The 22,050-nt window shown below is 40.8% G+C and overlaps 1 protein-coding gene across 1 annotated transcript in view; it reads left to right on the forward strand.

The window, feature by feature from the left end:
- Nucleotides 1-22,050, forward strand: part of ulk4 (unc-51 like kinase 4) — a 261,176-nt gene that overhangs the window by 179,811 nt on the left and 59,315 nt on the right. Inside the window, exon 31 of the mRNA XM_042332045.1 lies at nt 1,132-1,180. Within this exon, the coding sequence (XP_042187979.1) occupies nt 1,132-1,180 (49 nt within the window). The remainder of the gene's footprint in view (nt 1-1,131; nt 1,181-22,050) is intronic.

Genomic DNA, 22,050 nt, shown 5'->3' on the forward strand with positions numbered 1-22,050 from the left:
CTGGGCCACGTAAAAGAACATTTGATTTCTTTACTTATATGGCTTCATAGCATTGGTGGAAAATAAGAGCTTGGATATTTTTCAAGGGACAAAGTGATGACTCCAAAAAGAAAGATGAGTTCCAGAAACATTTTGATCTTAAATTCCTCAAAATAAGCATAACTGAAAATATTGTGTAAGGAGTGTGCCATGAATAAAAATCAACTACCTGAAGTCTCTTTTTTCCAGTAAAAACCAGCAATTTGTGCTGGTGTGATGGACAACTATTGTAAATCTACAAAAAAGATTAAGTCACAATTGTAATTCGAAACCATTGTCTTTTTTAAAATATTCATTAATTATTTCATGTATTGAAGCTTTCTGTGAGGGAAAATGCATTGTTATTAAACTCTGAATTCACAGATGATGCATGTAAGTTTATGTACCAAGTGGCTTTTATATTTTCCATTTGCAACAGAACCTCCCATAGAAGGTCTACAAGTTTTTAAGCTATCCTTAAAACTAAGCAGCAGGCTTACTAAACACAGAATGAAACATCCCATTTGTTGGAATCAGATTGTTTGAGTGTCAGAACACTGGCATTTTTCTCATTTAAATTATGCCATACAGCTCTTTTAAATGTATTTTTCCGACTCTCTGTGGAAATGGCACTAGGCTACAAAGTGTGTCTGAAAGATCGGGCCTCTAATTCTCCACAGTAAATAAAATCTATTGCAAATTCAATTTATCTTCGCTTGACCAAACGCATCTCTTTTGTTGTTTGTCACGTGCATAGTTAATACAAAGTGCGGAAAAATTTTGCTTTACCTTAACAGCTCCTTATAAAGCGTTCAAGTACAGTACAGTATTGCTTTTTCAGTCACTAGCTTTGATCAATAAGGCAGGGAGCCAGTCATTTCCAATAAACTTTGACATTATTCCTGTTTATTAGGTGTATGTGGAGCTCAATTACAAACTGCATTAGTCGGAGGTCAGTGTTCCAGATCACTGACCTATAGATTTTAGCAGTGTTGTCATTCACATTGAGTCTTAAAGTTATGCATTCAGTAGCATAAATAATATGTCTCCATTAATGGGGACACATTCATTGCCTGTGTTTTAATTAACATGATGGTACATCTTGCTTTTCAGATTGATAGAAGAAAGCCAACTTGTGACCACTCTTTTCCAAGTGATTTTGGTGAGTATTAAGAATGAAGTTACTTTTCTGGGGGAATTACTTTTTCCTTTCCTCCAGGAGCCTCGTTCCCATGCTGCAGCCTTCTCTAATCAGGAGAGCAGGATGGTCTGAGCCATGCAATTATCCACCACTTAGCAGTGTTACTCCAATATCAGTGGATCCAACCACCTATGTCAGTCTCTTTCCACTTCCCCCAAGTTTAAATATTAAATATTAGGTAGGATCTAGATTTAAGATATGGGGGACTTAATTTTTTGGATCCTTCTAATTCCTGGGACAGGAACAACTTGCATTTATGTAGCACCCTTCACGCAGGGTTGCATTTCAGAGACCTGGGAGCATCTTGGAGCGGGACATGGTCTTTCTAAAAGGATTTAAATGCAAGAACTTTCCTTAGACATAGTTACACAGTGAAATTTGGTTAATTCAATATCAGATAATTGAATAGTTCGGTTACCTGAATAGAATTTAGAGCTCCGGAAGATGAGTCTCCTATTATGTTTAGCCCGGTTATATGAATAGTTTGGTTTATCGAATAATTTGCACTGTCAAATTGAGTATTCAGTTAACAAAATTTCACTGTATCATGTTCTCCTTTTTAATAATAAAAATAATAATCCTTGCATTTGATATAGCACCCTATCATGTCATTGAGACATCTTAAAAAGCTTCATAGAATATATTGTGAAGTGGATTGATTGTATTTTGTCGGCGAATGTATAATGTCTAAGGAAGCCAGCAGGTAAGGTAATAACTGTATTAAGTTTTCAGCCTAACTGGGCAGAACCTTCTCTGCAAAGTGCAGGGTTTTTTTTCAATAACCAGTTATTAATAACCATCCTGCTTTTTTCTGCTGATATGTACTAGCTTTGATGTACTATGTTTACTTAAGTTCAGTTGTGTGTTTGGTCCACTAGTGTTATGTAGTATTTTTCTCTATTAAGGATTGGAAGGATGAATTGTCCTTTTAAATGCCTGTTAAAACCATTCAGATTTTGTTTTAACGTGAGGAAAATTGGTATGCATGATATGCAGTAATAGGCAGCTGTCCACATCAGTTGTCTACAGGCTGTACTTCAAAGTCTTTAACATTTAAAACCCCATCTTCACAATTTTACCATTGACACACTAAAACGGATAAGGTTTCAAAATCAACGTTTCATATCTGTGGAGCATTCCAGTTCTAACACAGGATAGTGAACCATCAACCTGCCATTTAAATTTAATTAAATCTGCCAATTGCTCCTTTGGCAGTATTAGCAGCAGAGAAACATTAAGCAAGGAAGAAGGATATTTGGTCTATTGTCTCTGTGTCATTGCTACCTCTGCTTTTTAAGTACTTTTTTTATTAGTCCCACTTTCTAGCTCTTTCCCAGTGCCCTTTTATTGTTTTAACTATTGGTATTGTGATCGTGTATTTAGGAATAATTTACTGACACAGATTATGCAGGCAAATTAAAACAATTCTGCAGCTTATGGAAGCAGCTGTTTGCCCTTAACTTTGAGATGCAGCCAAACATGGCAATAAAAAGCCGGAACAAAATTTATGTTCCTCTCCAGAAATATCCTGATTCTGAACAGTGTAAGTTAACAAGTCTTTACTTCCAGATTCACATTGGTACTCTTGTAGCCCTGACAAGAGCCTGAATGATTTGTAACTGAACAGATGCCAACAGATCAACAGATCATGCTATTAATTTCTGCTCACTTATGTCCCCCTCCCAACTCCCTCCCACCCACTCCACCCCCCCCCCCCCCACCCCCAATCTCACTCCCCTTGACCAATTTCTTCTCTCATATTTACTTCACAACAGAAATCTGAATCTGAACAGGACCTGGAGCCAAAATACCCCACCTTTTTATTTACAACAACAACTTGTATTTACATAGCGCCCTTCCTGCCAGGTGGCATCTCAGAGCAGTTAAACAAACAGTTTTCTCATGGGGCAGGTTTTGCAATAAAGCAGGTTATAGAGACAAAACATCAATTGGCGCGGGCTTGATAGGCTAAGTAGAATGTTCCTGTTTCTGCAAATTAAGAATAATCCTTACATTTGAGCTCTGAAAGCGAATCACAGGATTGATTGTAAAGTATAGTGAATGTGTATTTTGCCAGTTTGCACTCAGTAATATCTCACAAACAGCCATGAAATGAATGACCAATGTTATTCAAGATATAAACACAGAAGTCACTGGGAACACGCAGCAGGTCAGGTAGCATTCATGGAGAGAGAAAAATGAGTTAAAGTTTCAGGTGAATGATCTTTGGTCAGTTCTGACTAAAGGTCATAGACCTGAAATGATAACTTACCAGATTTTCACCATCTGCAATACTTTGCCTAATATTATTTAATAAACTGTTAGCGAGGACACCGGGAGAATCCCCCAATCTTTAGGGGGTCAGGGAGGGTAAGTAACTAATCACCTGGTCCAATAGAAAAGTGCCTCATGTTTAGTTTTTATCAATAAAGTGAAAAAATGTAGGTTGGAAGTAAACTGTACCTCAATAGGACCAATCAACACCCTGCCATTTTCTGCAAAATATGTAAAAAATGCCCCCGCAATTTGCCCAAATCTCCCCACAATTTGTGGCAAATATTTCCGAACTTTTCTATTGGCCCAGCTAATCACCACTTATTCTCTACTGCTCTAGCTGACGCTGTCAATCTTCTCTGCTCTTTTCCCTCCAATTCCACGCATCATTCAAATACATGCCCCGTGTCTGCTATTTCCCACCTCAGCTTCTAGTCTGCCTCACTTGTATAGCGAACAAAAGACTGCTGGCAACTGTGCTGGGTGTTAATGATCGTGCTGGTACTGTTAACATAAACACTGAATCATGAGTGGTTTATAATGATCATCTGAACCCCATATTAAATTGCCATCTTAAAAAAATCATTTCAGTCGCCTGTTTTTATAATATACGCCATTAATTTTATGGGATAGTTTTATTCAATCCTGCAATCATTTTTATACCAAAATTGGTGCAGTGTGAATGCTATTTTCCAGCACACACCATGACTTTGATACATGATGAAGTTCTTCTGATGGATGAACAATTGTGACAGCATTTCTGCCAGTTTGTGGAGGAACAATTTATGGTGCGTAACAGAAAATTTTGTGGCCAGAATAAATTAAGAGTTTAAAACTTTTCACATTTGATCTAATCCTTCCAGAACTCTATAATCCTGCCATTACATTTTAAAGCTATTTCTTCAACCACCTATTCTTGCTATTGATTACCCTTTGTGTAAGGCAATCATTCCTGGTCTCTGTCTTAAAATTTCCCTTCACAACCCTGTATATGTTACCTCTTAACCTGCTGTATTGGCTTATTTTTGTTCTGGATTCTCTTTCTATTTAGTGTCTCATTTAGTATCCCTATTTAGTATCCATATAGCAGCAAAAGATTCCCGTTGATGCGTCTTTTCCATTATTTTATTATTCTACTATTTATATTGATTCCTCATAACTCATTCCTCTAAGTGGTGATCAGTCTTGTTGCTCTCCTCTGAGCTGACTCTGTGATCTGGGCAGTCAGCCTAGTACAGTAGTAGCACTTTTGCCTCTGAATCAGAAGGCTATGGGTTCGAGTCCCACATTGGAACTTAAGATCACATAGTCTAAGCTGACACTCCAATGCAATGCTGCGGGGTGGGGGTGGTGTTGCATTGTCGCAGGTATTGTCTTTCGAGTGAGATGTTAAACCAATGACCATCTGCCTGTTCAGTGGACGTTAAAGATCCCTGTTCTAAAAGGGAAGGGAATTTCTCCCAGTGTCCTGGCTAACCAATCCCCGAAATAAAAATGGTCACTTACTCTATGGCTGCCTCTGGGACATTGCTGTGCGCAAACTGGTTCTATCCATTCATGGAGTTTATCTGCCTCATATTTTTACTTTGTTTTTGCAATAACTTGCATTAATCTATATTCATCTGTATTGAGCTTGATTTGTCAGTGCTCAGCCCATCTTTTACTTTAATATTCACACATTATAATTCTGAATATGTTGTGCCATCCAGATGTGTAATGACACTAAAACCAATTAAACAATTAGGAACACCATCATTTGTTACGTCTTTCATAAAAGTATTCCTGTTCCAGACACTGAGCTACTGTAAATTCACAGCACATAGCAACTACAGTACTCACTGGAGCACACAGCAAAAGGCAAACAGAAGAGCATTTTGATCAATAACAGTGAAGCCTGTGAAAACACAGGGGGCTTGGATTATGTTCCACATTCTTAAAAAAAGATAGCTCTAATACCATCCTCTGTGTTGTCTGCATTTAGTGCAAAAGCCCCTGGAGAATGAGAGCGGGTTTCTGTCAGCTGTCTTCCTCATTAGTGTGGGTAATGGAGATGTTGACTGTGTGAATGGTGTTTCTGTTGCACAGGCTCTTACTTGTGCTTGTCACTGCAGAATTGGACTTTAATGATGTCTTAATGATCTTGACTACAATACAGAGAAAAAATACTTCATCTGTGCTAATAGTTATCTCTTGTTGTTGGTGGACAGCCATCTGTACAGACCAGTCTCTGGGGAGGTGCTTCTAATAGAAATAGGGTTTGCTTATTGCAGGAAATCAAATTGGCATAACATATTACAGTAAATGCAAGAGCTATGTGGCAATAACAATGACTAACTATCCTGTGGAGAAAATCGAAGTTAACGTATCAACTGTTTTGTAACCAAAAGATTGCCATTTTGTTAAAAATATATTTAAAATGTACATTTCATTTAAAATATGATTTATTGTAAAAAGATATTCTTTGATTCCTGATCTATGTCTATTTGATCTGATCTTGCCAGAACACCCACCTGACCATCCTCCCATAACAGCATCAGACAGTTTCTTAAATGAGTTCCTGTGTTTGGCTATCACTACACAGTCACTGCACTTGACAGCAATTCCCTGTGAAGTGCTTTGAGATGTTTTGACATCATATGCTCTGTATCAAATGCATCTCACTCTCCCCCACCCCCCACTCACTCTCCCTCCTTTACTCACTCACTCCCACCTGCCTAAAAACCTAATTCTTTGACCATGCCTAGAGTCACGTTCCCCACGCTCCCTGCTCAGTATCTCGCACTGTCTCTGTGAAGTGCTGTTAGATTACTCTGTGTGAAGGGATCTATATAATGCAAGTTGTTGTTTCAGTTGGTGATCACTGCCTCAAGTGAAACTGAGCAGTTCATATTCCTGATCTGTGCTAAGCTATCTGATCTCAGCTGGGCTGAATTAAAATTGTGCATCAGTCTGGTTCAGTTGGTAGCACTCTCGCCCCTAAATCTGATGGTTGTGTGTTTAATCCCCACATCACGACTTGGAAATCATATAGTCTAAGATGACACTTGTATGCAGGGCTGGGGGTATGCTGCATTGTTAGCTGTGCCAACCTTCAGATGAGACTTTAAACTGATGCCCCACCTCCATGGTACTATTCGAAAACAGAAGGAAGTTTCTTCCGATGTCTTGGCCAATAATCCCCCCAAATAAAATTGGACACTCACTTCATGGATGTTTGTGGTACATTGTTGTATGTAAAAGTGGCTGCTGTGTTTGCCCACAAAATCCCTACAGATTCACTACATCACTACACTTTACAGAAAGTCCTGCATTAAGACATCCTCCCTATGTGGAGCCCTGTATACTAAATGTAAGGATTATTATTACTGTAACACAATTAGCCTTAGAGAGAACTTGTGCAGCTAAAAAAAAAGCAGCTAGAATTCATTCTCCTATTTGATAAACAGTGCCCCCTCTCTCCCTTAATGGAAATGGAAACGAGAGGACAGGACTGTTATTGGCTGTGATGCTCAATGGTCAGCTGCAGATATTTGGTGTCTCGAGTCGCTTGCAAAGTTGGACCATTTAGGTCAGGTATAAACGGGCTCCCTAAATCTATTGAATGGGGTCAGATGAATGGGAGGATATTATGGACATGGCCAGGGCTTTTCAAACGGACCCAGAAAGAAAAAAAATTGACAACCTGGCAGTTGAGATGCTGAAAATGTCGTTAAAACCTACACTGCTTTAAGTAGTTATAGTCTGTTGAAGTTAATAACCAATCCAAGTCATGAAAGTAGCATGTCTAAAACATAGTGCAGTGAGAATGACGCTAGTCCCAGTGAGAGTCAGGGTGAGGCTGGGTCAGGGTGAGGGTGGGTCAGGGTGAAGGTGGGTCAGGTTGAGAGTGGGTCAGGTTGAGAGTGGGTCAGGGTGAGGGTGGGTCAGGTTGAGGGTGGGTCAGGTTGAGGGTGGGTCAAGTTGAGGATGGGTCAGGGTGAGGCTGGGTCAGGGTGAGGCTGGGTCGTGGTGTTTTTTTTTTGACTTCTTGAAAACACACACCCGTAGGCATTTATAGAGCAGACTGCCCACACAAACACGGAAGCTTGTGAAGCATCTGATACGTCTTTAGCACCTAAAAGGGCAGGTGTTGCACTGGAGTCGGGGTCAGAAAGCTAATTAAAGTGCGTGGTGATACCTGATAGCTAGCTCATTTATACTACCTGAGTTAGCATAGAGAGCTGCAGGAATGTGATACATGGTCCTCGTTCTTCCTGACTGGCCAGTTTATTCTGCCATTTAGTACTGGGAGGCACGCCGTTTTTCAGTGATGACACTACATTCCCGCATGCCTTCTGTTCCTAAATGGCAGCTGATTTGGAATCTACGGTTTAGTTTTTTTTGGGAGCAAGTGACTCAGGAGGTATGGCTTGAAGCCACCGGTTTAGATGGTCACCGCTGGCTCTGGTTGATGGATTAATAATGCAAACCTGCTGACAACTACAGCAACGCAGCAAACGCACAACATAAATGTGATATAGGTTCCTGAATCATATTCAGGAGCTTCCATTGTGCATCCAAACACCATTGTGCAGTCCTGTATCTTAATGGTTAGAGCACTCGTCTTGCTAGCGAGAGGACTGGGTTCAATTCCCGGGCAGGACGAAGTGTTTCCGTACTCCACACACCTCTGTTTACCTAGCAGTAAGTAGGAACCCAGTTGTTAGTCGATTGGCAAGTTGCTTTTCTGGGAGTAATAATTGCTTAAAAAAAATGTTGTTCTAATAATAATTTGGTCACTCAATCCATGACTGTTTGTGGGACACTGTTGTGCATAATTGGCTGCCGCATTTCGTCCACAAAATGTACAGTCAATTCATTTTATAGTATATTCTGTGAAGCGCTTTGAGACGTCTCGAAGACATGTGCAATGATTATTATTTTTGTTATCAATGAACTGTGTTAGAATCCCCAGATTTTCACTTTGAACAATTATTAGGGCTCATGTACCATTTGTAATGAACAGTTGAATGAGAAAACTATGTTACAATGAGTGCCTTGATGTCAGAGGTACAGAACTCCAGGAAAGTTTGATATGAAGTTGTGCAGATTATTATGTTATGAAGACAGAAATCATTAGCGGGTGCTCTTGGAGACACGTACAATAAATGTTACCTTCTGCTTTGAGCTACTATTTTGACTATATTATCACATCAGCAAATACTATGGAAATTGCTTGTTATAGAAAGATTTGCCATAGTAAAAAAGAAAGAAAATTGCAGGAAATACATAGAGGGTCAATCAGCATCTGAAACAGAAAATTGGGCGAATATTTCAGGTGTAATCCTTAATCAGATTTACCAACATTAACTTGTAATTTTTCTTTCTATCTCTACTGTTTGAATTTTTTTTATTGGTGAGCGAGGTTAGGCCTGCTCATCCCCATTAATCGAATTAGACTGAATGCGTTCCATTAGGGAATGAGGGCTGTCCCCGCCAAGCCGCAAAAACTCTTCTAGGCTCCAAATTATCAAAGGACAATGCGGACCTGAACCAGAATCTTCAAGACCACCCGAGCCAGTCAAGTGACCGGATCACCAGCAAGCCCGGCCTGAGCCCAATGACTTAAGTGCTCAAGTGAGCTCTGATTTCCTGGATCTCCGCTTCGTCTCTGTCGGAGCAGATCAAACCCCTCAGATGGGAAGTACTGCAATACTGATCCCAACCAACAGAGGGTTGAAAGCTTAGTTGTGGCCAGGAGCTCAATTCTTCCCATAATCCTCTTATTTTTTGGTGAGATTTGTTGTGCTGGCCTCTCACAAACAAACGTCAACATGAGAACTTCTCTAGCGTTGCTAGCTCAAGGAGTAACTGATCAGAACAGAGATTACAGTTGAGCTTAGCCAAAAGCTGAGCAGCTAATTGAATTATTGCCTTTTTTTTGAAAATATATATTTATTTATTTATAAATATAATATTTGATCGAACGGAAATCCAAAACAAACACAACGTCTTCTGTTACAATTTTTTTCTCTTTTCTCCCGATACAAAAAACATTCCGTTGTTTACGGTACATTTCTTCGCCACACACAGGTTGCGCACACGTTTTTTGGGACACTCCCTTTAAAACAGTCGGGAATCACCCCTATGTGCACCGCATGCATCCATGTGTGCGCCCACACACACCCTGATAAGGCGCACAATGTGCACCGTACACACACATGTTTACTGTACATACATTTACAGGATGCTTTTGGTTACATCTCGAGCGTCCTGTACCCTTACGTTTATTTCAGTCAATTTTGGGTGCTCTCGTGGGCTACCCAGTGGGTGCACCCTGAGTGGGTTGTGTTTGGAGCGCCTCCTGCCGGGGTCAGGCCCCATCTGGCCTTTGCCGGGGTTGAGCCAAACTTCAGCTTATCTCTCAGTATATAGTCCTTGATCCTAGCGTGCGCAAGCCTAAGGCAGGCCCCTCACCGTTCCCTCGTTCTGCCAGAAGAACACCTGGTTTCGGGAGTACCAAAGGGCCTCCTTTACCGCGTTTATGATCCTCCAGGCACACTCTATGTGGGTTTCGCTGTAAGTGCCCGGGAATAGTCCGTACAGCACCGAGTGTCATGATAGCAGGTCCCCAGGGACAAACCTTGAGAGAATCCATTCCATCTTTTTCCAAACCACCTTTGCGAAACAACACTCCAGGAAGAGATGGTCCACAGTCTCCTGGCCTCTGCAGCCGGCCCGAGGGCAGTGTACTGACTGGCCCATATCTTGACCGTGCATGAAACCCTGAGGGGAGGCCCGTTTTATCACCATTCAGGTGGTCAGGGCCAGTGACGAGGTGTTCTGCCGGACATAGCTGGCCATCACCACAGAGTACCTCCCGATCGGGTCTGCCCTCTCCCCCTTCTAAACTGTTACAACTACCTGTCGCGCGTGATTTTTACTTGTCTTTTCTTCCTTCTCACTAACCTTGACCTATTTCCCATCTTGTTTATGACAGTGAAAATCCAAACTCTATTTTCACAGTCACATTTATCTTGTTTACGCTTGCCTTCAACTCTGACTCGTTCTTCATGGATTCCAGCACAAATTTCAGCCTTCCTCAATCAGGTCTGCTCCTGATAACTCCTACGATATTCTTACACACTTCTCTCTTCACCTCATGCAGTCCACCCACTCTACCATGTGTCATCACATCAATTCTGATGAAATGTCAAACACAACACAACTTTCTTCAACAAACCAATTCCACAATCTGCTGCACATTTCCATCAGCTATAATTTTTATTTTAGTTTTGTAGCATGGGCAAGCTTTGTTTTCTAACTTTGCCCCTGTAGTTTACTGAAATAAGGTTCTATTGTATTTTTTAAAAACTGTAAGCAAGTAAAGAAAGTGGACTTGTATATGATAACAAATACATTGTTAGTCATAATTGATTTGGCAGTGTTTAATGTACGTGGCAAGAAAAGTAATCAAAAGTGAGCATTGCTTACCCAGGCATTTCGTGTTGAGCTAAAATAAATGTTGTGAAACAGGTATTTACTTTGCAGTGTGTGGGAGTACTTTAAGCTTGGACCATGACACATTTCCTGGTAAATGTTGTTGCCAAATCAGTCCCTGGAATTCACATGGAAAAGTAATGAATGAAAAATATAGAAAATGGTGTGGATCGTGTATATTTATCATCATGTGCTGACTCAAGGACAGAGATGATTGGTTTGTGATTTCTTTTATCGGGATAAATAAGAGTTAATAAAGGCAGTGTATGATGGTTAAGATTGTCAAAAATTGGTCATTCACTTCATGGCTATAGTGTGAGCTTACCATTCAATTCCAAGTCGACTCCTGAACCTTTTTTCTTAGTATGTTTTTAATATGATACAGAATGTTTTTTAGGACTGTTTGAAGCATGTTTGGATTTACATAATGTAAATAAACAAATTGCCTTGTAACATGTACATTACTTAACAAACTTCTTTGCAAAACATAAACAAGCTTACTCATCACATCCTTTCACTTCCATTCCTTCTTTTCACATTGCTTCAAGCCCTGTTAAGTCATAGGGCGGGGCGAAACATTGGGCAAGTTTCCTTACTTCACACGCCTCTGTTTACCTAGCAGTAAGTAAGAACCCGGTTGTTAGTTAATTGGCGCATTGCTTTCTGGGGGTAATAATCCCTTTTAAAAATAAATAAATAACAATTTCAAAAATAATAATTTGGTTACTTAATCCACGACTGTTTGTGGGAATTGTTGTGCGCAATTGATTGCCACGTTTCGCCCGCAAAACAATTCACTTTACATTATATCCTGTGAAACGTTTGAGACATCTAGAAGATGTGATAAGGCGCTATATCAAATGCAAAGATTAATATTACTATTATAAGTCAATGTAGGTTTTACAAAAGGAAATGATCTGCTGATTCCCTCTCAGGGAGAAACAATACAATACAATTTCCATTTATATAGCACCTTTCACATTAGGAAGATGTCTCAAAGCATTTAACAATGCTGTATGGGCACATATGTATGAAACAAATATAACACTTGCACTTTAGGGCAGACTACTTGTTTTGATTAATGTCTGTTCACGTCACTTCACTAGTTACATTTGCTGTCAGAAAATGTTGCAGGTTAAATAGTGTAAACAGAGATTCAACAACAACAAAATTACATTTGTATAGCAGAAGTAATCTTTTAATTTTTTTGTCATTTGTCACGTGTTGGTCCCTGCAGAGAGAAAATTTATTTGATTATAACTCTATTCTTGCTTTTGCCAGCAATCGATCAATACACAGATACATACTTCAGATTTTTTCGTCTACTCCCTCACTGTGTACAAGCAAAATTGTCCATGATAAAATTCTATATGACACACTTCATTCTAGAGATAACAGCATATTTTTAATTTGATACTCTCCAAATATCATGATTGAATCATGGAAATTACAGCACAGAAGGAGGCCATTCAGTCCATTGAGTACATGCTGATGTTAGCTTCTCCACTGGAGCTAACTATGCTCATCTGAATTCCCTGCTCTTTCTCTGCACAATTTTGCATTGTGCCTCTTCAAATATTTATCCTGGTCAGAGTCACTATGACATTCTGAACATCTGTGATCAGGACTCCTTCTGCCTCCTTGTCCTCCTTGACCTCTCTGCCGCCTTCAACACTATCGACCACTCCATCCTCATACTATGAAAATGCCCTGCTTGTCGGCCTTCCCAACTCCTCCCTCCACATGCTGCAGATAATCCAAAACTCTGCAGCCCATGTCCTCTCTCGCACCAAACTCCGTGACCCCATCTCCCCCTTTCTCGCCCCACCCTACCTCTGCAACCTCCTAACCCCTTACCAACCCGCTGGTTCCCTCCGCTCAACCAGCTCCGGCCTGCTCCATGTCCCCCGACCCACCGCCCCACCATTGGCGGGAGAGCCTTCAGCTACTCTGCTCCCAACCTCTGGAATTCCATCCCCCATTCACTCCGCCTCACCCCCTCCTTAGCCTCCTTCAAGTTCCGCCTCAAAACCCTCCTCTTTGATCATGCAATCGGCCACCCCCCTTCCCCTCCCCTCCTTTCTCACCCCCTGACCCCAGCTCGGGTCTGAAAAGCTGTACACTGTCCAGCGGCTTGGGACATCCTCCCGACATGAAAGGCGCTATACAAATGTAATCTTGTTGTTGTTGTATTCAGTTCTCTTTTATGTGTTGTGGTCTGAGTATCAATAGGCATTTGTGGCAAAGCATTCTATGTACCAATAACCGTTTCTGTGAAAACATCTCCTCTATCCTCCCCGTTAACTCATCCATTGACAATCCTGACCTTTCATTATCTTTCATTATTTATCTTCTCAAAACCTTTCAGAATTTTGATGATCTCTATTAGATCCTAACTTAACTTTCTTTATTTCAATAAACTAGCCCAATTTTTCAAACCTATCCTCATGCGCCTTGGAACGTCCTCCCAGGCACTATATCAATGTAAATTGTATTATAATTGTATAACTACAACCCTCCATGCCTGTTATTCTCTGTGGACCTATGCTGCAGGGCTCTGTGACTCTGATATTGGTACACCCAGAATTGCACTCAACACTCCCAACTAAGTCCTAATATAGGAAACTCACCAGAACTGCCTTGTTTAGCTACTTTAGCAACATATGATTTCCATAGGTCTCTCTTCCTGCGTCACACATAACCCTGTCCTTGAATTACGTCCTTCATTTGTGCTCCTGGCAGAGTTCATTACATCAGCTTCTTTCAAACGTTCACATAGTGCTTCACCATAAAAAACATAAATACAACCATTGCTGAATGCAGAAAAAGTTTGTGACTAGTTTGGAGTGTATATATCTGTGCTGGAGGTTGTAGTCTTTGGTGAAATTCCCGCTGCAATTTCTCGACTACTAATTCGCACAAATTTCCATTGTATCCCTCCAGGAAAGGATGTTACTTGAAATAGCAAAATGTTAAATTTAACAGCCTCTAGTCTCTAAGAAATTGCTGCTGAATTCTTATATACATCCACTCTCACAATTTGCCTATCTTCCAACTTATTATCATTCTGATTAAGTCAATTTTGTTTGTCTTGTTCTCATGAGATATATATATCCTATGGAGTGTTGCTGGTTTGGGTTTATTCCACATGTTCTCATATATCTTGTTGAAATATTTATTGGGGAGCTCGCTCCGATATTGTTATAATACCTTCCAGGAGTTTTAAAATTCACAGAACCTCCTTAGAAAGCCTTCTTAGTTTCCGAGAGGCATGATTGATGCCAGGGCAGCATTGATCATGTATGCCTGGAGATACAAAAGCTTTGTAGAAGGCTCTGCAATCTCTGTACTGCATCGGTGTGGAGTGCTGACAGGAGCACTACCCATGCCAATCACCCAGTCGAAGCTGAGACATGATTGTTTTTCAAACCTGTGAGTTGATTGTATTGGTAGAAGGTTTGTTAGTACCATTTGGTGCACAAAGCACTCATTAGCCGCCCCATACAGGCATGTGTTTTTTTTATATATCAATATTTTCTGCGTACTTAGTGTGATAATTACTAATGAAATCTGATCCCAAATCAAAACTGACATATTTGGAATTTATTCTCAGTAAATGTACATCCACACGCACAATAGGAACTGGATTGACTCTCAGGGTTTGCTTAGAGGAACAAGATCTCAGTTTTAGAATTGCATTGCAACAAACCACAAGAATGCAGATGTGAGGTGTGCTTTCAGAGGCAGTTTGGTGATATTACGACATAAAATTGAAGGCCCATGTTTTCTTAAGAGAAGCTGTGTGTACATCAGAGGTAGCTCTGGTGTGCCCTGCAATGCTACAACTTGCCTTTCCTGAGAAATTAATCTGATATAGACATGTTTTTTATGTTCAAATCATAACCTTGTATCACTTATTGAAATTGGTGGTGTTTGATGAATAGTACAAATAATTTAAAGATGTTATTTTTGTATTCTGCAACATTTCAGGGTTTTCCTATATTGAAGTGTTTTACCTTCTCAAAAAACTGTTTTCATTCACATATCAATACGTGCTTCTGTATGTTTGTACAGACACTATATTATAGTAAGAGCAATGTTAGAATAAGGGTATTTTAGTGGATTTCTCTGTTAGAGAGGGAGCCAGAACAAATGCATTTTTTTCTTCCCAGTCTAATGATGGACTTGTACATTTTCCTTAACCAATGCCAGATTCCAATGAGAACAAAGGAATGGAGACTGCACTGCAGCTATTTATAATACACTCTGTTATTACAGTAACTATACATGTTATTTGATTATTGGCTGGTGTACAGTCTTTAAATAGTTAATCATTTGTCAAACAATCTATTTCAGCCAGTAAAACAGACACTGGCTCAGTAACACTAGTAATATGCTGCTATGATTGAACCCACAACATAATAAGTCTGGCAATATTGAAAGGCAACCAAAATATGTTTTTCATAAAGGACATGTGTTTCTACTAAGATTATAAATATTCAATGAATTTTTTTTAAAAACAAAATCAAACACACATGGCTGTAATAGTAAGTGTTAAAGGAGGCCATTATACTATGAGCAGTAGAGAGAGATTCTACTTTAACAGTGCAGCCCAGACTTGTTAAGTACTATTCAATAGAAGAGACGATCACTGATTTTTCATTTAAACAAATGACCTGTTTTGATGGACATCTCCGGTAAATAAACACAGTTTCACACATTTAAGTGGCTATATAATTGGTGTCCCTCTTGATGGTTATAAATCTCACTTTAAAAATGACTCCATTACTGTCATTTCTATAAGGTTTCAGAATCAAACTACTGTATGTCATTGACGTTTAATTTTCAACAAGAAAATGGGAGTGGGAGAGGGGGGGGGAGTTGAGCAAAGTGCCAGAGATATCTTACCCTTAACTAGCTTTGTAAGTCTTTCTACCAAATGACATAAATAGGTCACATTCGCATGCTGTTATGTAACCACATTTTATAGTTTTAATTTGTAATGTATTTAAGGGAAAGCTAGATGAGGGAGAAAGAAATAGAAGGTTATGCTTGAAGGCCTAGTTGAGAAAGGGCAGGAGGAGACTCATGTGGAGCATAAACACCGGCATAGCCCAGTTGGGCCGAATGGCCTGTTTCTGTGCTGTATATTCTAATGTATTCTAATGTATGCCATGATCTAATATAATGATGGAACAAGCTTGAGGGGCTGACTGGTTTATTCCTGTTCCTATGATAGACCCACTGGTGCATTGCAATGCAGTATGTCATGTTTACACAGCTCTGAACAGCAGTTTATGCAGTTTAAATGTACGTAATGAGAGTCTAGCACATTTGTGTTTTCTTTATCTAATTTTACAGGAGGAGATGCGATATGTGAAACATTTATGGATTTTTTAAAAAAATGAATTGGGGAAATAAAGACCAAAAGTGGCAGCTGAGATTGATGTTAAGAACAAATAAAATGAGTTCAGTCAAACAATTTTAAAATATGGTTGAAGATACAAGCTGGTGCTGCGGTTGATTGCACACTCCTTTCACCTTTGGGAACCTGTGTTTTAAATCCAGGCCCAAATAATGAGATGACATTCAGTTCAATACAAAATTTCAGTTTTTATGCTTAATAGTAAAACTACAAAACTACTGTACTTAGAAATGTCAAAATATTAATGAGGGGACAATGATCATTTAAAACGAAAGGCTTAAGAAGAGACATACTTGCAAAAGGGTAGTAATTTGATAAACTTATAGATGATAAAAATACTATCTTACTATTTATAAATGACATTCATATTTTAATTTATGATTTCTCGCTGGCTGAACTATGTAGAGCACAACTTGGTTTTCTGCTTGCCTCTGACCTGAGTTTGAAACCCCACAACTGGTCCATCACCAGGTCCATCCATTGGAGTCCCGTAGCTCAGTGGTTAGAGCACTCGCCTCACAAGCAAGAGACCTGGGTTCGATTCCCGGCAGACCGAAACCTTGGGTAAGTTTCCTTACTCCACACACCTGATAATAATCCTTCAAAAATAAAAACAATAATAAAAATTGTCCACTTCAATCCATGACTGTTTGTGGGACACTGCTATGCGTAATTGGCTGCCGTATTTCGCCCACAACTATACAGTTAATTCACTTTACAGTCTATTCTGTGAAGCGCTTTGAGACGTCTAGAAGACGTGAAAAAGCACTATGTCAAACGCAAGAATTATTATTATTATTACCATCTTCTTCCACCACTGACTCACTACTTGTCTTACCTCACCTCCACTGTTGCTAAAACCCTTATTCGCAGTGAGGATAGATTCTTCCAACATAGACATTGCCAGCCTCCCAGTGCAACCTTCCAGAAGTTTCAACTTATACCATACTTATATCCAGTAGCTCGGCCTATTCAATTTAAAGATCCTTAGGCTGATCTTCAAATTGCAACCTACCTAACGCAGTATTCTCTGGAACTACATTCCAGCCGCCTACTCAAGCGACTTGGGATGTCCTCCCGATGTGAAAGGCACTATACCAATGTAATTTGTTGTTTTACTTCTAACCCTGGTCTATTGATTGCTCCCATCGATTTCACTTCACCATCAGTGGCTGAGCTTTCAGCTATTATGTCCTGTTCTATGGAATTATCTTCCAAAACCATTTTGATTTACGTCCTCTCTCTCCTTATCTTTCAAAAACCTCCTCAAACATCTATCTTTGACTGTACCTTTGGACAACATTTTATAAACTTGCTTCCCTGATCAGAGTCCACCAGAGCGTTTGTCAAGTACTTTGAGATGTTCTTTTATGTGGAAGACGTATTTAATGCAAGTCACAATTTTTAGTGTGGTGGTAGTGGACCATAATTTTTGATTGAATACTGACCCTGTCTGGGAAGGGGATGAAGAATAAATCTGGTTACTCTCATCTCTCTTCAATGACAACAAGGTACCATTGCAGGTTAAGCTTGTGGTATATAAGACGTGTATCCAAACAGTTTTCCTTCATGGTTCTGAGCTCCTGAGCATGCAGCAGAGGGATTTCCTCCAACCCATTTGCTAAATTGAGGACCAAACAATGAGATTCATTTGTGGTAAAAAAAAGGGGAAGTGACTACAGGGTGGAAGGGTAGCAGCCTGTTGCTGCGTACCCAGGATGTGAAGGTAGATTCAGCAGAATCATGCAAGGCACATCTATTTACAATATGAGGAACTGGATTAAGCAGTTGGTGTTGAGTAAGCCTGGTATGTGGCATCGGACTTGGATCTTTAGAACATCAAGATGACTGGCATGTCATTAGCTCTCCTGCGAAGGTCCTTCCACCATGCTGAAGGCAGCTGTTCATTGAATAGCTGAAGAGGAAACTCTTCGGAGAGGAACCCCCCCTCTCCCCTTCCCCCTGGCTCCACCCACTCCCCCTGGCTTAGTCCCGGGATCCAAAACTGTAAAGCGCTCTGAGACGCCATCCGGCATGGAGGGCGCTGTGTAAATCCAAGTTGTTGTTGCTGTTGTTCGGCTTGGGACAAAGTAGTTCCCCACACTGACCATCCACCAGACAAGGGCTCAAACCTGTCTGATGTCAAATGACCAACGAGTGAGTGGCTATCCTTCGAGAGGCGCGGGGGGCTTCTCCTTCAGGCTGAGCTGGCTCCAAGGTAGCATGCTTGGCAATGGAATGTCGGAATTGAGTCATCTTGAGATGTTCTTGGCAGTCCACTACCTGAGCCAGGTCGCAGTACTCCAGGGCTGGCTTGTTGACAGCATTGGGAGAAGCAGACCAGTGACTGGAAGCAGGGATTATTCCTACTCGGCTCCTATTAACATTGAAAGCCACAGCCCTAATGGGTAGGGTCGTCCTAGATGGACAAGAAATGGGATGTTTGCCAGATAGTTCTTTCAGCAGCAAACTATGCGGTTTTAACAGGTTAAACTCCAGCAGTACCCCAACTCACACTGGGCTTCCCAAGCCTTTGTCTCTTGCCAACCTGCACCTAAAGCTTTCTGAAATTTGGTAAGCAGAGTGCATCCATCCAGGGATAGAGGGCACGTTCCTGTCCAGGCACAGGGAAATTTCCATGCGTAGGTGGCATGCTTTACGAAGAATTCTCAGTATGGCTTGGATACTCTTTAAGTATGTGATGGGTAACCACATATGTCAGAAACTTGCCGGATCAAAAAATGCCGTTACGTATGAGTTACAACAACAACTTACATTTATATAGCGATCCTCACGTAGGGTAGCACCTCAGACCACTTGACAGTGGTGGAGCTCAATGCCGGGGGAAGGTGGGAGGTGGAGGAAGGTCTTCAGGGGGCAAGGTGGAGGGATAGAAGAAGATTGTTCCAGTGTTTTGGGGTGTAGTGGCTGAAAACGTGGCCACCATTGGTGGAATGGAGGGCATGAGGGACAAGCAAGAGGCCTGAGCCAGTCGGGCGGAGGCAGCGGGTATTGGTTTGGAAAGTAAGTTGGTCAGAGAGGTAGGGAGGTGCCAGGGCTTGAAGGGATTTGAAACCCAGTGTGAGGATCTTGAAATCGATCTATCTGTGTTAGGGAGCCAGTGGAGCCTGGCTAGAACTGGTGTGATGGGTGTATGGAGTTTAGTACGCGTAGTATCCAGGAGGCGGAGTTTTGAATAAACTGGATTTTGTATATAGTGGAGCTTGGGAGACCGGTGAGGAGGGCATTTGAGTAGTCAAGGTGGGAGGTGACAAAGACATGGATGAGTATTTCGACTGTGTTTGGGGTAATGTGGAGTCCTGTAGCTCAGTGGTTAAAGCACTCGCCTTGCAAGCGAGACACCTGGGTTCAATTCCAGGCAGGTCAGGGCGAAACCTTGGGCAAGTTTCCTTACTCCACACTCCTAATAATAATCCCTCCAAAACAAAACAATAATAAAACAATAAGTCATTTTCGATCCACGACTGTTTGTGGGACAGTGCTGTGCACAATTGGCTGCCGCGTTTCGCCCACAAATATGCAGTCAATTCACTTTACAGTCTATTCTGTGAAGCGCTTTGAGACGTCTAGAAGACGTGAAAAGCACTATATCAAATACAAGGATTATTATTATTATGTAGCAGAGGCTGAGGAAGACAGTCCTGGTCAGATGTGGGGAAGGAAGGACAGCTGTGGGTCGAACCTGACGCCTAGGTTGCGCACCGGTTCAGTGAGTCTGAAGGATAAGCCAGGTAGGTTGAGGAAGTCATACCTGCAGGACAGAAGACATTGACGGGAGCCAAGAAGCATGGCTTCCATCTTGTCAATGCTTAGCTGGAAAAAGTTTGCACAAATCCAGGCCCTGATGTCTGCCAGACATTAGTAGAATTGGAAAAAAAAGTGTTCTGCCCATCTCACGTCACACCTGAAGAGTGTCCTCTTCCACAGTGACCTCTCCTTTCTCCCCGGTTTGGTGTGAACCTATGCACATTGGTAAGGCTCCACCCTGCATGAAGCGCTCCAAATAATAATGATAATAATAATATGAAGCGCTCTCGATAAACGAAAGTTGTTGTTAATGTTTTCATAGAATCATAGAATTATACAGCACAGAAGGAGGCCATTCGGCCCATCGTGTCTGCGGGCTCTTTGAAAAGACCTATCCAATTCAATCCCACTCCCCCGCTCTCTCCCCATAGCCCTGCAAACTTCTCCTCCCCAAATAATTATCTAATTATTTTTTTCTTCATGAAATCTCCATTATGTGCCACTTATTTGAAAGCAAAAATCAGAAATAGAACAGATTTACAGCTCATAGAACTGCTCACACCTTGATTTTAGAGAGTAAACAGGATCTTTGTTTGTACAAACTTTTCATTTACAAAGAAATTGGTTTCATTTGCTATATAAAATGCTTTATAAATTTGTTGTTGTTTAATTGATCATTTTGAAATATCCCTTTGCTTGAATGTAGCAGTACTCTTAGACTGGAAATATTAAAAAGTAAACAGCATAAAATAAATGTGAGGAACTACTACAAAAAAAAAGTTCATAAGAGGTCTCACTGCAGTTTGAATGGAGCATAAATAAATCCAGTGCTTTTGCAAGATTCTTAGACTGTGATGTTCTCCAAGCTGTTGCAAAGTGGAGCTCGTAGGCCATGGGTAGTGCTGAGGAAATTGTTTATATATTACTGATTCTTCAAGGTCGAGTGAGTTCTTTATTCATAAGTGAACAATGACCGTCTCAGTGTTGGAGGTTGTACATTTTAATGAGGGAACTGAACCTACATAGTCAAACAAAAGAAGATGGTGTTTTCAAGTTTAATTATCTTTCATCAGTAGAAACTTTTTTTTTAACAAAAGCTGCCCGGTGCCTCTTAGACATTGTTGTTTGAAAAGTCTCTGCCTCAATAAATCATCGGTGTACTTTATGGCACACTTGCCTTGCAGGTTCAAACAGAACCTGATCTAAAATACTTTAAGCTGACTGAAGCTAAGATCCCGCCCCATACGCTCTGCTAAACTAAGCACTGGCGGTAACATCAAAAACATATTCTTGGCTGTAAGGGGTGGCTTGACAGCTCTGCCCACCCCAAGCTAGAAAAACAGCAGCCAGCACATTCAAAGGCAGCAGGGTAGAGCATTTAACCCTGTTGTCCTGAGTGTTGTTCCCCTCGAAAGGCAGGTAGAAGATAATGTTAGATTTGGTGGTAATCTAATGAAGTGTGTCTATATTGCAGCAGCAATATAAACACATCATTGTATAAACTTACTGAACAGCGTAATACTGTGCTTTTAATTAGTGTAGCAGGTATATTTTGACAAATAAAAATAGAATAAAACTAATCGTTGGCAGTAGAAGTAAATATAGTCGGGCTGGCTCCGATGTAGTGCTGATAGAGAGCTGCAATGTTGGAAATGCCTTCCTTCAACAACAACAACAGAATTATATTTGTATAGCGCCTTTCACATCGGGAGGACATCCCAATCCTAAGGCGCTGGACAATCAGTGTTTCGGATCCGAGCTGGGGATCGGGAGGGTGGAGAGCACGGAGAAAACAGAGGAAACAGACCGAAAGCAAGGTCAAAGAGGAGGGTCTTGAGATGGGTCTTCAAGGAGGCAAGGGAGGGGGCGAGGGGAGGGACTGAAG

Source organism: Callorhinchus milii, unplaced genomic scaffold (assembly GCF_018977255.1).
Source record: "Callorhinchus milii isolate IMCB2004 unplaced genomic scaffold, IMCB_Cmil_1.0 Scaffold2, whole genome shotgun sequence".
Lineage (NCBI taxonomy): Eukaryota > Metazoa > Chordata > Chondrichthyes > Chimaeriformes > Callorhinchidae > Callorhinchus > Callorhinchus milii.